The sequence below is a fragment of the Cryptomeria japonica genome, chromosome 4 (assembly GCF_030272615.1).
Source record: "Cryptomeria japonica chromosome 4, Sugi_1.0, whole genome shotgun sequence".
Lineage (NCBI taxonomy): Eukaryota > Viridiplantae > Streptophyta > Pinopsida > Cupressales > Cupressaceae > Cryptomeria > Cryptomeria japonica.
The window spans coordinates 517420360-517435317 of NC_081408.1; the positions used below are offsets into that span (position 1 = coordinate 517420360).

A 14958-nucleotide genomic window follows, 5' to 3' on the forward strand; every position below is an offset into this window, starting at 1 on the left:
CTGTAAAAGGAATTTGACACTGAGCTTCCAATATTCATAGACAGACTTCAAAAAGTTAGGATCAGAAAAAATTTCTAATTATCAAAGTCGGTGGAATCCTAGCAAAGCTTCTTGTAGAGAAAATGAAAAAACATTACTCATAGTTGTGAATATGCTATCCAAGCGAATATTTTTTTTAATAACCATTGTATGTTAACTCTTTTGATGATTGTCTAGCTATCTTGGCATGTCCCTTGCCGTCTAATGACTCACCTTGTCACCAACCAAGGTCATCTTGTAGTTGCACCAATTTTTCACACCACCCAAATTCCCTTTACTACATCCAAGTAATCTTCTTTGCAGTTTGTGAGTATGCTTGTTGCTTAATTTTTTATGTTGGCTAGATTTGTATGTCACATATTTGAGTTTCCTTCATAATTATATTAATTATAATTGTTCTGTGTTTGATAGTGAGAGAGGTTATTGATAAAAAATATACAAATGCAGGTGGTGGCTCAATGGTTGGTGCAATAAAGGGGTCAACTCAAAAGGAACCTCTTGTTTTAGGAAAGCCATCAACATTCATGATGGATCATGTTTCGAAAAAGTGTGTAGGCTTATTGAATTTTTTTATTTCATAGTTGTCTTCATAAATATATCAGCTAAAATTGTTGTTGGTAAATTGTGAACTTTAACATGTCAAATAATTTTCTTCAAACTTAATCTTATAGTTGATAATATGATCTATAATAGCTGATGGAACTAAGAATGTTCAAATCTGAAGTTGAAATAGTTACATGATACCATATATTGGGGATGCAATTTTGTATTTATTAAAAGCACCAGAATGAGTGTGCTATATAAATAATTATAAGTGTTTGGTTACCAAGACTGGCACAACCTTCTTGTGAATCTCAACTTTTGTGTGAATATCCCATCATCCTTCATATTCACTTATCTGATAATTTATACTCCATAACATAGTGAATGCATGGTATTCCTCTTGTTTATTGTGCATATACTTGATTTTTGATTAAATTTTTTATGGTTGTTGCCTAATTATATATAATTTTAGCTTCACTCATTTATCAAATGACCTATGCATGGGCTTGTGCACCACTTGAGTATGGAAAATGGCAACAACTATAATTTGTAATATGGTACACCTCAATACCCTGCACCACCGTTAGAGGGATTTCTCTATCCATGCCAGGACTTGTGCAGATGAGAAAAGCCTGAATCAGCCTTTGCATCAACGAGAGTTATAAAAAACATTTTTTAAATGTATTTTACTGAAAACAAGTTATGCCCCTGACCTACACAAATACCAATCAAATTTCAACGAATTTTTTAGTCATTATTTGAATTCTATCGAATTTCAATCCTCGTGGCCGAAATTTGGTGAACCTGGTGACAATATATATAAAGTACGCTTATTTGAACAATTGATACAAAGTTATAAACTGTGACAAAACAACTCCAAAAGAATAGATTTTAGAGCCACATTATGTGATGTCCCCAAACAAGACTCTGTCAAGAAATGTTAATATTGAGAAAGCTCCTTGTATTATCTTTAAGGATTGTTGGAATTGTTTGGCATTATGGCTTATCATTGATGTCAAATGGCTGTTTAAGATATGATGATAGAAAGACTAAAGCTAAAGAAACATGAGTGCATTATTCAGGACTTGTACATTGATGGGATGAAAGCCTTTCAAGCCTACCTACAGTTGTTACCTAAGTCACAGGGTTCGCCGAATTTCGCCCTTGAAATTCAAAATTTGGCAAACTTCAAAGAATTGCTGGAAAATCGTTGAAATTCGCTACAAAATTCGTATAGATTATATGGCATAGCATTTTTAATAAAATATATTTGAGTAAACGTTTTCTGTAGGAGTATTTCCCGCTTCTAAAGGGTTCTCGAGGATTTTTCCGCCTTTTTAGGCGTCCGACTTTATTAAGGGTTTCAAATTCTTTTACTTCATATACCTCCCCTGTAAACTCTACATTTCTTCAACTATTGAAGACCTTCATTTACAAGGAAACCCGTTCAGATTGTAAGCAAATCTATACCCACGTGAATGAAAGAGGGTTCAAGACAGTCAAACACAAACTTTTGCAAGATACTCCTATACGCATGTATGACAAGTGCGGGAATTTAGTAGATGCGCACGCAATGTTTCATCAAATGACTGAATGAGACGTCATGTCTTTCCTGAAGATGGACATTCTGGAGTGTTTGAAATATGGCAGCAGACGGACATTCCTAACCATTCGAAATATTACAGCAGGCTTTAATAAGGACTCTGCAACGATTTGCGTTGAGAGATTGAATCGAAACATTTACTCAACATAACTTTGAAACTATACACTAAGCAATATTTCTTTATTATTAATTTATGAGACTTAGATTGTTTTGAAATATTTACTTATAACTTTGAAACAATACATAAAGCGATAGTTTTATTATTATTAATTTACGAATTTATTACAATTATTTTAAAGTTAAATTTTATTATTTAATATTTAATACAATTATATTTAAAGTTAAAATACTTAGAATTTAATGTGCACCCTGAGTTGGCCTAATGGTGGAGAACTTGTGCTCTTGAAAGAGAGGTCACAGGTTCAATTCCCACAAGGGGGTAGGGTATGTACACCTTATCGGCTTCAGCCCATTACCTATAAAAAAAAATACTTATAATTTATTAGTATAATATTATTTGTCTAGAATATTAATGTAAATTTTAATATTTTTAATCAATAAATATAATATCATATATATTTAAAATTCAAAATTAATTTAATTTATAAATTATGTATTCAATTTTATTATATCTACGGTTTATCTTATGTATGTGGCATTAAATTAATATTTTCATTTTATATTAATTTTATATGTTTTTGTGTGAACAAATTTAAATCTATTTATTAATTTTAAACTATTTTGATTATTTTGTGAATATAATATTTATATTTAAAAAAATTAAATTTATATAAGGCGAATTTATTGTCGATTTTTTCTTTCGAATTTTTTACCCTTGTCGAACTTCATCCGAATTTTATTGTTGCCGAACTTAATAGAATAATGTTAATTTTAGTATTAATGCTTATCAGTGTATATTCTATTTTAAACAGATCGTCTTCGATCTTCTCAGCAGTTTCTTATTAGAAACTTGCTATTCTTGTAAATAGCTTTGTATTATTTATGAGCGTCTTGCTCATTCTGATTAATCAATCAATTCTTTGAAATCCATTGCGTGTCTCGCACTGTTTTATGGTATCAGAGCTATAGGAGGAATTTTTTCGAAAATTTTTTAATCCTAATTTCCAATTAGTGGAAATTTTCGAAATTATTTTCTGGAAAAATTTATCAAAGTTTTTTTTGGCTTCTGGGGTGGAATCGTCGTTTTTCGACCTGCAGGATCGTCGTTTTTCGACCTGCAGGATCGTTGTTTTTGGCAACCTGTGTTTGCAGGGTCGTCGCGTTTTTTCGCGATTTGTGTTTGCGTGCCTGCGGGGTTGTATCGTCGCGTTTTACCGCGACCTGTGTTTGCGCGACCTACAGGGTCTGTCTCCGACGGTGTCTGCGGCCCTGTGCGTGCCAGCTTGTTCGCGTGCCTGCAACCTCGCTTTGTCTTCGCCTGTTCGCAACCTCCACTTCGCCTGTTCGCGACCTCCGGTGTCGCGACCTGTTCCCGGCGTCGCTTCGGCACCTGCGACCGGTTCTCGGCACCTGCAACCTGGTCACGGTCTGCAAACGCCGATGTCATTTTCTGAGAAAACAATGGCGCCCACGACCTCTGCATTTTTCGATTGAAGTGTTTACCTCCATTTTTTTATCGAAAATAATTTTTTCTTGCAGATTCTTGGTGGGTTTTTCGAAACCCAATTTGGGTAGTTGTCCGTTTTTTCTGGGTGCCTCGATTTTCGTGCCTCGATTTTCGAGCCCGCGGATCCAGATTCTGACAGAAGAATCCTTCTGGGTTTTTTGCACGCATTTCTGGGTTGTCTTTGGATTTTTCTGGGTCAGCCAGCAATTTTTCTTGGGAAACGTGCAAATGGCTTCTCTCACCAATCTGATGTTAGAAGGCAGTCAACGCTTTAATGGTCACAACTACAACATCTGGAAACAACGTATGTTGACCATTTTTGAATATAGGCGTCTTGACCAGCTTGTTTTGGGCAAAGAGCTCAGTCCTGGTACACCTGGTGCAGATCAAGATAAGTTTGATGAACGCAATCGGGAGGCAGTCATGCTTCTCAAACTCTCAATAACTGATGATCAGTTACCGCAGATTCCTTCCGGCAAGACAGCTTCTGACATCTGGAAGCATCTGAAGGAATTGCATGAGACATCCGACAAGAGCCGAGCATTCTTTCTGAAGAATCAGTTGTTCTCCATTATGATGGACGAACGTATGTCCTTACAGGAGCACCTCACGAGGATTAAGGACATTCGAGATCAACTTGAAGCTATTGGTCGGACTATGGAGGAAGAAGACATGGTTGTAATCACTCTAAAAAGTCTTCCGAAATCGTATGAACACTTCATTGAAACCCTCAATATTACTTCCACTAATGTTGATTTGAAGTTTTCAGAATTATGCACCAAACTTCTACAGCAGGATCGCTGGAAACAGCAATTTGGTAGTGGTACTACATCAGCCTCCTCGGAAAATGCCTTCACAGCTCAATCCTTTCAGAAGGATAAAGGCAAATTTCAGTCCTCTCAGTCTTCTCAGCAGAAAGGCTCTTCTCAGACACAGGATGGAGCTAAGAAGAAGAATGTGCAGTGCAATTACTGTCCCAAGTACGGCCATATGAAGAAAGATTGCCATCAGAGGCTCGCTTCTGAACAAAAGAAGCAGGGAGGGTCACACCAGAAGGCGCATGTTGCGGAACATTCCGAGCAGAAGGAGTCTGCCTTTTATGCCTTTATGGCTAAGAGGTCCTCAGATCATGCCAGGTCTTCTGCTTGGTACATCGACTCTGGTGCATCACGTCACTTTTCCCATCGGCGTGACTGGTTTACAGACTTCTCACCTTTCAGTGATTCCGTTGTATTTGGCGGAGGTGAGGAGTATACAGTTGTTGGCAAAGGCACTGTTCAGATACAATCTGGTGGCAGGACTCTCCTTTTTCTGAATGTGTATTATGTTCCTGGAATGGAACTTAATCTGTTCTCTGTCAGCCAGATTATGAGGAATTCTCCTCAACTAGATGTGGTGTTCAGTGCTCACAAGTGCTCCATCATTGATCAGGAGACTCGTCTTACTGTTGCTGTTGGTCTAGAGGATCATGGCCTATATAGGCTTCTTGACACTGGTGATTCTCCTGAAGTGGCTCTGGCAGCTCGTGTTTCTCCTCTTAGCACTTTGTGGCATCAGAGATATGGACATCTCAACATTCAGTATCTCTCTCAGCTGTCTCGGGAGGGACTTGTTTCAGGGTTACCTGATATTCAGACTCAGCATCTTGGAGTATGTGGCGCCTGTCAAGCTGGCAAACAGCATCGGACTTCATTCCCACATGGAAAGTCTTGGCGCGCATCTAAGGTACTTCAATTACTTCATGCTGATATTTGTGGTCCTATGAATACATCTTCTATTACTGGTTGCAAATATTTTTTGCTTATTGTAGATGATTTTAGTAGAAAGATGTGGGTGTACTTTCTTAAGCATAAATCAGATGTATTTAGTATCTTTCAGAAGTTTAAGTCCTTTGTTGAAAAAGAGTCTGGACATAGTATCATTACTCTTAGGACAGATAACGGGGGGGAATTTTGTTCTTCTGCATTCTCCAACTTCTGTGATACCCATGGCATCAAACGCCAGTTGACTACACCCTACACTCCTCAGCAAAACAGTGTTGTCGAGCGTCGCAATCGTACGGTTGTTGAGATGGCTCGCTCTATGTTACAACACAGGAGTGTTCCGAATAAGTATTGGGCTGAAGCAGTCTTTACTGTTGTCTACCTTCTTAACCACTCTCCTACTTAGGCTGTTAAGGGGAAGACTCCAGAAAGAGGTTTGGTCTGGTCGGAAGCCTCAGATCAGCCACCTGAAGGTTTTTGGCTCTGTTGCCTATGTTTGGATTCCAGATGCTAAGCGCTCCATGTTGGATTCCAAAAGTCAGAAACTCATGATGACAGGATACAGTGATCACCATAAGGCTTACAGACTGATAGATATAGACACTGAACGTCTTATCTTCAGTCGTGATGTTGTATTTGATGAAGAAAGAGGATTCTTTCAGTCACCTTCTTCTAAGCAGAGTTCTGAGGATCAGCCTCACAATGTTCTTATTCCATTAGGTTCGCCTGATGGGAGGGATGATGCAGAATCTATTTTCGATGATGCACTACCTGAGTTCCCTCCGGAGAATAATCCTCCTCCTGCTGCTCCTGTTCCTGATCCTGAGCCTCTTCCAGCTCCTCCAGATGTTCACACTTCTACTCTCCGGCCTAAATGGTGGGCCAAGACCATTGGTGATCTCAGGGATACTGAGCTCATTGAGGGTAGAACCTCCCGTAATAAGAGCAAACAGCAACATACAGTCAATTTTGCTCTCATGGCTAACATACACAGTGTTTTTGAGCCTCAGACATACTCAGAGGCTAAAGGTATACCTGAGTGGGAACAGGCTATGGAAGCTGAGTTCCAAAGTCTTCAGAAGAATCACACTTGGGCCCTTTCTGATCTTCCTTCAGGGAAGAAGCCCATTAGCTGCAAATGGGTGTACAAAGTAAAATACAAAGTTGATGGAACCTTAGACAAGTATAAGGCTCGTCTTGTTGCTCGTGGGTTCTCACAGAAAGAAGGCATTGACTACGAGGAGACTTTTGCTCCTACAACCAAAATGAGTACCATACGGCTCGTTCTTGCCTTGGCAGCCCAGTTCAGTTGGAAAGTCCATCAGATGGACGTCAAGAGTGCTTTTTTGAATGGTGACTTATAGGAAGAAGTCTACATGACGCAACCCCCAGGATTCAAGGTTGCTGGTCAAGATCAGAAGGTCTGTAGATTAGTCAAAGCACTCTATGGTCTGAAACAAGCTCCTCGGGCTTGGTACATGAAAATTGATAAGTACCTGACAGATCATGGTTTTCAGTGGAGTCCATCTGATGCAAACTTGTATATCAAGCATTCTAGTAATGATATTCTGTTTGTAGTTGTCTATGTGGATGACTTAATCATTACTGGCAGTTCAGCACATTTGATCACTGGGATCAAACAGGATTTGTGCCGTACCTTTGATATGACAGATTTAGGACTTCTACATTACTGCTTAGGAGTTGAAGTCTGGCAGACTGAGCACAGTATCTTTCTCTCTCAGTCCAAGTATGCCAGAAGTCTTGTGGACAGGTTCAGAATGTAGGATTGCAAACCTGCCTCTACTCCTATGGAACCCGGGCTCAAACTTTCAGCTCAGTCATCCTCACCAGTTGTGGATGAATCTCTGTTCAGGCAACTAGTGGGCAGCCTCATCTATCTTACTGCCACTAGACCTGACATCAGTTTTGCAGTGAGCTACATTTCACGGTTCATGACAGCTCCCAAGGCTGATCATTGGTTAGCAGCGAAGCGTGTGCTGCGTTATGTGAGTGGCACTCCTGATTATGGACTTCTGTACACTCGGAGTTCTGATCCTATACTCAGTGGTTACACAGATTCTGACTGGGCAGGTTCGGTTGATGACCGTAAGTCTACAGCAGGGTATGTGTTTAGTTTGGGATCTGGTGCTGTCACATGGACTAGTAAGAAGCAGCAGGCAGTGGCTCTCTCCTCGACAGAAGCAGAGTATCGGGGAGCAATTAAGGCATCTTGTGAGGCGGTTTGGCTTCGACGAATGCTTGCGGATATGCATGTCTCCCAGGCAGGTCCAACTCCCTTGTTCTGTGATAATCAGGGAGTGCTCAAACTCGCCAAGAATCTAGTCTTCCATGAAAGAACCAAGCATGTGGAAACTCATTGCCACTATATTCGACAACTGGTTGAAGACAGATCCATCCAATTGCTGTATGTCCCTACCTCGGAGCAGCCAGCAGACATCTTCACCAAGCCCCTTGGTCCTGATGAATTTGTAAAATTCAGGGGGTCTATAGGTGTAGTTAATAGATTGAGCATTAAGGGAGGGTAATAGAATAATGTTAATTTTAGTATTAATGCTCATCAGTGTATATTCTATTTTAGACAGATCGTCTTCGATCTTCTCAGCAGTTTCTTATTAGAAACTTGCTATTCTTGTAAATAGCTTTGTATTATTTATGAGCGTCTTGCTCATTCTGATTAATCAATCAATTCTTTGAAATCCATTGCGTGTCTCGCACTGTTTTAGAACTCGAACTCGAATTCGAACCTTGTGACTTAGGTTGTGACTATTTGCAGATTGAAGATCTTAATAAGAACATTAAATCAGATGGAAGACATGTAATACACTTTGTATGCAGCAATGTGTGCTCCATAATGCAAAGAAATAAGTAGACATATAAATCAATGACGAGTTTCATCATGGGCAAGTTTCTTTCATAGAATGCCCAACTTCATCATGGGCCATTAATCAAAGATTATACCTTGTATATCTTTATATTACCGACTTCATTATGACAGCAACTATATAAGCATCAAGGAAAGAAATGATTAAACAAAAGAAACAGACAGCAATCCATGTATTTGTATCCAGCGATAATAGACAGAACTCAATAAGAAACAAGTAATATAATCAGCGATTAGTTTGACAAGAAAAGACATCTATTCAATATGAAAGAGATGGACACCTAACACACGGCAGCAATTAATGGTACATTGAAGACCAGCGGCTAGTGAAGTTAATAACCATTCTTTTTTGCAAATGGTGCAATCTGAATTAAGGTCTTGAGGAGGTGTGATTCAAACAAATGTAATTCTTATCATAACTAATAGTAACTTACAGGGTGAGTGATGATGTTTAAGAACAGCAATTCACATACAACAATGTGTATTTTTTCATAGAGAAGGCAATGATCAACTCATGTTTGTATCAATAAATATTAATAAGAGCCGACTATAAACAAGCTTTCAAGTCAACAATTAAAAAATAGTCAAGGCGACAATTCTTAGAGGTATGATTTGTTTTAGAAGGTAGTAAATAAAGTTAGATATGTTTTGAATAAGGATGACTCCATGGAAAGGGGTTCACGCCTCTTGTCAAGGGGTATGTGAAAGATATAAAACCATAAGGCAAGAATTGATTGGAGGGAGGGAGATTTTATGAAAGGGAATATTAGAATTCAGATAGAAGTGCTCTCTAGGGCCTTTGACTAGCCAGGAATGTGGTATAGGATCCACCCACTTGCAAAGCTAAGAGAACAAGTATAAAGACATTAGACAGGCAAAGCATCTGGGAGACATCGCATGTGTATATGCTGTTATTCAGGGAAGGCGATCAGACAAAGGCAAGTGTCTTTTACATATATGATGTAATGCCTCTCTAGGCCGGCTACAAATAAGGAGGTATTGTGATATTATACCTTTGCTATAATGTTATCAATAGATATATTCGATATTAAATGCTAATCAATATAGTTAGGAATATGGATAATTGAGGGTGTGTGGTTGGCTTAGGACTTGATGCTTATAATGAATATGTTTCGTTAATGTTTTCATAGGATGAAGAATGACTATTTTTATAAGGGATTTTGATGTTCTAACCTACGTTGCAACAGGCGAAGTTATACTATTTGCTTGTGAATTTTTATATTATTGGTTTTCTATGGTAATGTCAGGTTTATGCTAGTTATTCATTGTTTTATGTGGTATTTAATGTTGGTTTATGCTGAACATAAGGCCCCCGTCCTTGTTACCCTTAGCCTTGCTCGGTTTTAGAGCATAGTCTGTTGTCTATTGTTAGCCTTATTGGTTCGTCACTTAGGCAATTATTCGATGCCTCTGATATGCGGTATGTGTTTGTTATGTGTTGAGTTGGGTTAATTGTTTTAAGGTGTTGGTAGAAGTAATTATTAATTTATTTAAGTGTTGATTATATTTGAGTTAATTTAATGAATTATTTTACTTTTGAATAATTAATGATTGATGTATATTTTGGAATGTATAAACTATAAAGATGTTACAGGAGTTAAATTAACACTTTATCTTTTGATTAATAAATTAATATTATAGTTGTAAATATATTAATTAAGAAAAATGCTTTGTTTAAATAAAGTAAATAAAAAGCTTTATTTATGAATTTATTGAATCATATTTTAATGTTAAAATAAATTAATTGATTTTTTAATTTATGAGAATTTTTAATTAAATTACAGTTTTCTAAAGTGGCATGTTTTTTTGGATCTTCGCTGCGTGCGTGAGTTCTTGGGGAAATTTCTATTTTCCGAGATGGATTTTGGGGAAAACCCTTTATATTTTGGAAATTTCAGAATGAGGGGGGGCTCTTTGTTTCTTTTATTCGATTTTGAAAAGAGTTCTCGGAAGAAAATTTTTGCAGAGGTTGGGATTTTGGATTTCGCTTTTTGGGTTGCTGTGTGTTGCCGAGGCCGGATTTCGAGGCTTCTCCTGCAAATTCATAACTAGGAGTGTGATTCAAGGTAGGGGTTTAAAATCCCTTTGTGAAATTATTTTGGAAGAATATGGAATTTGCCTTCTGGAAAGTTTGTCTGTTAATGGATTGATAATGGAAATTTTCTTCAAAAATTTTTGATTGGTGTTATTTGGTTTTCTGGAAATCTTCTGTATTTTTTTTTTTTAAAAGATAAGTACTACCATTAATGGGGGTAGCTCCCTATATTGCATGAGACTATGAAAAATTACACATAGTTTTAGACAAGAGAAACCCACTCGTCTATGCATTCCCAGCATTTTCTAAACAAATAGACCCAAAATTACATAAAGATCCAAAATTATCATCCCACACTATCCAAATAGACCCAAAATTCTAATCCGACCCTATCCTGAAATTACACCTGCCCCCCAATGGCTATATAGATCACAGCAGCGAATTCACCAATGCTGATTGCATTGCGGGTGGAGTTCTCCGAAAGCCACCAATCATCAGATTCAGTTACCTTTCGAAAAGGTTCCATATTTCCATTGAATACAACACACCTAAATATTGTTAATGCATAGATAGCTTCGGTAAGATAAATGATTGAATGAGAGATAAATGAAGTCTCTCATTCAATCATTTATCATATCGATTATTAAAATGAATAAACTCAAGCATTCAATTGATAAACATTCTTTATTTATATTAATTGTTCATTATCATAGTATCCCAATTTGATAATCTATTCGTATTCACCGATTGACAAATCGAGTTAAACATTGCAAATACGACTTAATGATTATCGGTTAGACTATCGATTGATATCGATATTAGTTTATGTTTGCACTGATTAAATATCAGGTGGTATATTAAACTCACACCGATTAATACCGGGTGTTAAGGATAGTGTTCGAAGTATTAAATATAACCATACACCGATAATTATCGGGTGTTTGAATATACACCGGTTGGTTAAATAAACGCCATACACCATTATAGTGAGTGGGCACGATCAAGTGATGTCTTGATCGGCCATGTCCAAAAGACATGGCCGGTCAAGGCATCACTTGACCGTACCCAGCCCACTATATATGTCAAATGGTATGTGTGAGAATGGATATTGAAATTTATAAATGCTCCTCCTCTCTTGCCACATAAAAGAAGACAACCAGATTTATATAATAATTCAGTAATAGTTAAAACAAGATAATAGTAAGTAGAATATAACTTGCATATTGAATGTAAATTGAACATCATTTACATGGTATCAGAGCTTTGGTTAAATCGAACCTGAGGCTGTTCAATTTTACGTAAAATTCAAATCAAGTATATATTCAACATCACAATCCTATCAATGGCTAGCGCTATCAGATTTGAAGATAGACTTGCAGGGGGTGATGACTTCTCTGCATGGAAATTCAGAATTCAAATGATTCTAAAAGAAAATAAAATTGAATCATTTGTAAAGACTGAAACTAAAGAACCTGAGATTGAACCTGACAAAGCAATTTGGAGAAAAGGAAATGATGAAGCTATCAAAATCATAGTTGATGGGGTAAGGAACAACATTATGCCCATTATAAGGAAACATGAAACAACCTTCAACATGTTCAAAGCACTTGAAGACGCCTTTGAGATATCCAATGCCAGTAGAACCTTGGCTCTAAAAAGAGAGATAAATCACATAGCCATGATAAAAGGAGAATCAGTCAATGCCTACTTCATGCGAATATCTACCTTAAGGGATGAACTGGCAACCCTTGGATATGAGATCCAAAGCAAAGAATTAATCCTCATTGCTCTAGATGGGTTGCCTAGCATATGGGAAACATTCGTCCAAGGCATCAGTGCAAGGGACAACTTCCCTAAATTCGATAGGCTAAAGGCTGACTGTCTCCAAGAGGAATCAAGGCAAAATAAGAAAGGGATCAAACAGAAGAATATTGATGAAGATCTACAAGTTCTAAATACGAACTCAAACAAGAAAGGCAAGCAGAAGCAATTCAGGAAGAGAAAAGGTCGTCACAGCAAGAACTCCTTCAAGAAGGATCTCTCTCAAATTCAGTGTTACAGATGTGACAAATTTGGGCACTATGTTGCCAAATGTCCAGAAAGAGCTAAACAGGCCACATTTGCCAAAACAAGAAAATCCAAAAGGGAAGAGGACTCCGAGAAGTATGTGCTCTATTCAACACTCACAAATCAAGCATCAAAAAAAGTGAACTCCTGGGTAATCGACAGTGGCTCATCCAGACACATCACAGGATTCAGAGAAGTACTAGACTCTATGAAAGAGGAGAATGATGAGGAGGTAACCATCGGAGATGACTCTACACACCCTGTCAAAGGAGTTGGAAACTGCACCATCAAACTAAAGCCAGGTGGATCATTACAACTTAGAGGAGTGCTATATGTTCCAGGCATTAAGAGGAATCTAGTCTCAATATCAGCACTGGAGGACAATGGATACAGAGTGACCTTCATGGACAACAAAGTATTGGCTTGGCCAAAGAACTCATCCATCAAGAAAGCTAAAACAATTGGTCAAAGACAAGGCTACTTGTATGAGCTATGCACATAGCCCAACTTAGCCCTAATTCATGTAACTACAGATGCCAATGAAATCTGGCATTGAAGACTAGGCCACCTAAATTTTAGAGCTTTATCATCAATGAGAGACCTTGTCACAGGTCTACTTAAGCTAAAGCAATATCATTCAGGGGCATGCACATGATGTGCCCTAGGTAAAAATACTAAAGGTGCTTTTCAAAGTAGTACTAGGAAAACAAGTAAAATTTTAGAGTTAGTTCATTTTGATGTATGTGGACCAATGTCGGTAAATTCATTGGGGGGATTTTTGTATTATGTAATATTTGTTGATGACTACTCTAGGAAAACCTGGATCTACTTTCTGAAATGTAAAGAATCAGAAGAGATCCTTAATAGGTTTAAAGAATTCAAATCACTAACAGAGAACTACTCAGGCAACAAAATTAAAGCCCTAAGAACTGATAATGGGGGGGAATACACATCAGAATTATTTAAAGAGTTTTGTAAAAATTCAGGGATTAAGAGGGAGTTAACAATACCTTACAACCCTCAACAAAATGGGATAGCAGAAAGAAAAAATAGGACAGTCGTTGAGGCAGCCAAAGCTATGATTCTTGATCAGAATCTAAATATCAATCTTTGGGCAGAAGCAACTAGCACTGCTGTATATATTCAAAATAGATGTCCTCACTCTCATCTTGAAGATAAGACCCCTGACGAAGTCTTTACTAAATTAAAACCGGATATAAGCCACCTTAGGATTTTTGGATGCCCTGTCTATATTCATGTACCTAAGGAGAAAAGATTAAAATTAGAGCCTTTTGGAAAAAGGGGAATCTTTGTAGGATATAGTGAAACCTCCAAAGCCTAAGGATATGTATACCTGGTCAAAAGAATATTGAACTAAGTAGGGATGTGATCTTTGAAGAAAACTTAGCCTTCAAAAGAGCCCAAAGTTCTCTAGATCTTGAAGCCTATGTCCCCACCCCTAGCTTAGATAGAGATCCTACACCTGAGCTTCAGAGGGAGAATCTTGAGGAAACTATGAGTGAAACTCAAAGTCCACCTAGAGAAAACCTCAAGAAAAGACCACTATGGGCCACCAAAACTGTAGAAGAAGCTCAAAAGTTTGTTGCTCCTTTAGGAACCTTCAGAGAAAGCAAAAGGCCTAATAAATTCACTAGCTATGTTGCCCTTATGAATGATCTCTCTAAAGCCGAACCAAACAATGTATCAGATGCATTTGAACATCAAGTATGGAAGGATGTCATGTCTGAAGAGTATCTGTCCATTATGAAAAATGATGTTTGGGAGATTGTTCCTAGGCCAACTAAGAAATCTGTGGTTTCATCTAAATGGTTTTTTAAGATCAAACAAGTTGCAGATGGCAGTATTGAAAAACACTAGGCCAGATTTGTAGCTAGAGGGTTCTCACAAAGGGAAGGAATAGATTATGAAGAAACCTTTGCACCTGTTGCCAGATATACATTAGTAAGAGCTGTATTAGCCATTGCAGCAGTGGAGGGGTGGAAGGTACACCAAATGGATGTTAAGACAACTTTTCTAAATGGTGAGATCTCAGAAGAAGTCTACCTAGAGCAACCTGAAGGTTTTGAAATTCATGATGCAGAGTCTCATGTGTGTAGACTCAAGAAAGCTCTCTATGGGCTCAAACAGGCTCCCAGGGCTTGGTATGAAAGAATTGACACCTATCTCTCAGGGCTAGGCTTCTCCAAAATGATGCAGATCCTAATCTCTACTACAAAAGAAATAAAGGTGATATGCTAATATTGATTTTATATGTTGATGATTTATTAATCACAGGAAATGATCACCTTATAGATCAATGCAAGAATGATCTATCCAAAGAATTTGATATGAAGGACT

General features: G+C 37.7%; 1 protein-coding gene across 7 annotated transcripts in view; it reads left to right on the plus strand.

Moving 5' to 3' along the window:
* The window catches only part of LOC131031236 (phosphoglycolate phosphatase 1A, chloroplastic), a 194977-nt gene that overhangs the window by 157430 nt on the left and 22589 nt on the right, over positions 1–14958 (plus strand). For all 7 annotated transcript variants that reach the window (XM_057962290.2, XM_057962286.2, XM_057962288.2 and 4 more), the window contains one exon: positions 487–586. In XM_057962290.2, the coding sequence (XP_057818273.2) occupies positions 487–586 (100 nt within the window). The remainder of the gene's footprint in view (positions 1–486; positions 587–14958) is intronic.